The sequence below is a fragment of the Mandrillus leucophaeus genome, unplaced genomic scaffold (assembly GCF_000951045.1).
Source record: "Mandrillus leucophaeus isolate KB7577 unplaced genomic scaffold, Mleu.le_1.0 Scaffold109, whole genome shotgun sequence".
Classification (NCBI taxonomy): Eukaryota; Metazoa; Chordata; class Mammalia; order Primates; family Cercopithecidae; genus Mandrillus; species Mandrillus leucophaeus.
In genome coordinates this window covers 1,886,798-1,889,964 of record NW_012099098.1, presented here as the reverse complement: position 1 = coordinate 1,889,964, position 3,167 = coordinate 1,886,798, and the positions used below count along the sequence as shown (strand labels likewise).

Genomic DNA, 3,167 nt, shown 5'->3' with positions numbered 1-3,167 from the left:
CTGGGCGAATGAGCGAGACTCCGTCTCAAAAAAATAATAATAATAATAACTTGGCCCAAGGTCACACAGCAGAGTGAGGCCTCTACCCCAGTGTGGCCCCAGAGTTCGTGTTCTTTGCCATGAGACTGCCCTGCGCCTCCCTGGACGGATGTAGACACCAGGGTCTGAAAGGACTGGATTGCACTGAGGGTCACATGCTGTGCCGCTCAGGCTCTGGAGGCTGAGGGACTGTGGGGCTCACGTGCTGCTGCTGCCTTGTGTCTTGGCCTCCCAGGCTTCTCTCCTGCCCCATCTGGTGGGGAAGTGGCTGAGGTGTACAGGTGAAGCCTGGCACCGGGAAGCGGTTGCTAAACTGTAGCTGTTGCTAGTGCTGGTTTCCCTTTGGGCTTCAGTTTCCCCCCAACTCCTGTCACACTGATTAGGCTGAAGCCTGGGGAGGTTGCCTCACAGCTATGGAGCCGCACTGCTTCATCCTGACCTTGGGCCCCACCAGGCCCCGGAAGGCTTCCACATTTCCAGCAGAAGGTGCCAGCGGTCCTGTGGGCCTGGGCCTGTGCCAGGTAATTCATGCCATTTAGCAGGCTCCTGCCCAGGCCACAGTCTGCACTTCCTTGAACTGTTACAGGTGGGCGTCTCAGAAGCTGGCCTGCAGCATGAGATCCTCCGGAGAGTCCAGGAACTGCTGGATGCAGCCAGGATCCAGCCAGGTAGCAGTACAGCTCTGGCCTCTTCCGGGCAGGGCTCCCAGCCGTATGTGTGGGCTCTGGTGGGGACAGTCATTTGCTTACATTTCAGGATGAGTCCTGAGGGCTGGTTCTAGCCCCTGCTGGTCGGTAAGGTTCCCTCCCAAGGAGCAGGCTTAGGGATCAGTGAGCCCGTTTTACGGATGGGAAAAACTGGCCACCAAATTGGGAGAACAGGAGACCTCTACGTAGCAGTGGAGGGGCCCTCCCAGCTCCCTGTCCCCTAGCCTTCCCTCAGTTCACCCTGCAGATGCTGGGAGCCACACGCTGAGGGACTTTGGACTAGAGGGAGAAATAGCCTGTCCCCAGGGCCTGTGGATGTGGAGAGATGTCCACAACAGGCTGTGAAGGGGCGAAGGCAGGTCGTGAGGGCCATGGGGAGGATGGGCAGGTGTGGAGTCTGGGGTCTGCCATGTGCTGAGCACGACCCGGGGGCCCGGCACCTGCCCACTGCTGTGCGTGAACCACGTTGCGGAACCTCCGGATCAACCCCACGAGGAGGCACTGTTGTGGTCCTCATTTTCAACATGAGGAAACTGAAGTGGAGAGAGGTTAGCATGTCCCCCGTCAGGTCCCACTGCTGGCAAATGGTGGAACCACTGGGCTTGACTGCCTTCCTGGGGAAGAGGTGAGGGGCCAGAGCAGGGATGAAGGAGTGGGCAGGCTTGTGCTGCGGGGCTGGGCGAGGCTCTGGGCAGGGCATTTTTAACCGGAGCCAAGGAAGAGGCAAAGGAGCTGAGGCGAAGGTGGAGTTCTGGACTGGACCTCAGTGGGGAGGCCCCGGGGCTCCAGGGGGCTGGGCTGACTGCAGCCCCAGGATAGCTTCAGGCACCAGTTTTGCAGCCACTTTTACTCCAGGGACATTGACTCCACCCCCAAAAAGTCATTAAACTTCTTATGTGCAGAATAGACCCCTTCTGGATGTTCCTGACCCTCCAGCTCTCAGACTGGAGATCAGAAGAGTTTTCCATCAGGAGTTGGGGTCACCCCTGGCAGACAAGCCTCACGTGAGCAGGAGTCACAAACAGGTGCCCTTCACCCTCAGCGGGCTGCAGTGCCTCTGAGCCTAGTGGTCCTCAGGACTGGCTGCTTCTCACTGTTTGAGTCATCCCTGGAGCACATAAGCAGGTTCTTCCTCTCTATAGCAGATTGGCCATGAGGATCTGTGGCCACATGCAGAGAGTGGATGCCTGGGCTGCTCAGGGCTTCCTGCTTGTGCCCATTGGGGAAGGGGCCATGGTGGGATCCGTCCCGAGTTCCAGAAGGCAAGGGAAGCCCTCAATTTCCTAACAATTCTCTTATTACTCCCAGAAATCGGTACACTTTATATCAAATATAGAGGCTGGGGCCGGGTGCAGTGGCTCACACCTGTAATCCCAGCACTTTGGGAGGCCAAGGCAGGTGGATCACCTGAGGTCAGGAGTTTGAGACCAGACTGGCCAACATGGTGAAACCCCATCTCTACTAAAAATACAAAAATCAGCCAGGCGTGGTGGCGCACACCTGTAATCCCAGCTACTTGGGAGGCTGAGGCAGGAGAATCACTTGAACCTGGGAGGCGGAGATTACAGTGAGCCAAGATCCTACCACTGCACTCCAGCCTGGCAGGCAGATCGAGACTCCATCTCAAAAAAAAAAAAAAAAAGAAATCATCTTTTAAAAATTCATTAACACTTATTGTAAAAATTACACAGAGCAGTGAATGAAATATAAATCCTTCTTTGCCTCCACTGAGGGATCCTACTTAGAAAAGCAGCCGTGTTTGCAGTTGGATGATTCCAGGGTCTCCATTGACCCAGCTCATGCCGTGATATGGATGGACCTGTTGGTTCCAAATATACTCCCTGTTCTGTGGCCCTTGGCATTACAGACAGCTTTGAACGGAGCTTGGATCAGTTCCTGAAAGCAGGAGATGCTGAGGCAAAGTGTGGTCCTGAGTCAGTGGCTGCTGCTCCGGGTTGGGATCGTTTGTAGACTGAGGAGTTCAGGGCCTGGGCAAGTGCATCAATAAGAAAGAAGCCTGAACACCCTGCGTGCCCTCCTGCAGGGGCCAGCTGAACAGGCCTCCATCCCCTGTCCAGAGGGCAGGAATGTAATCCCCAGTTTTATTTAAGAAAGAAACAGTTGGGGCATTTATATGGGTATTTATATTTTTTTACAAAGGCCCCACTATCAGGTGTTTATGGTAAAGATGCTAAAGAATAACGAAGGAGGCTGGCACAGTGGCTCACGCCTGTAATTCCAGCACTTTGGGAGACCCAGGCGGGCAGATCACTTGGGGTCAGGAGTTCGAGACCAGCCTCACCAACATGGTGAAGCCCCGTCTCTACTAAAAATACAAAAAATTTAGCCAGGTGTTGTCGTGCGCACCTATAGTCCCAGCTACTTGGGAGGCTGAGGCAGGAGAATCACTTAAACCTGGGA

The 3,167-nt window shown here is 55.0% G+C and overlaps 1 protein-coding gene across 1 annotated transcript in view; it reads left to right on the top strand.

The window, feature by feature from the left end:
* Positions 1-3,167, top strand: part of LRSAM1 (leucine rich repeat and sterile alpha motif containing 1) — a 71,720-nt gene that overhangs the window by 59,946 nt on the left and 8,607 nt on the right. Inside the window, exon 23 of the mRNA XM_011988714.1 lies at positions 626-707. Coding sequence (XP_011844104.1) covers positions 626-707 — 82 coding nt within the window. The remainder of the gene's footprint in view (positions 1-625; positions 708-3,167) is intronic.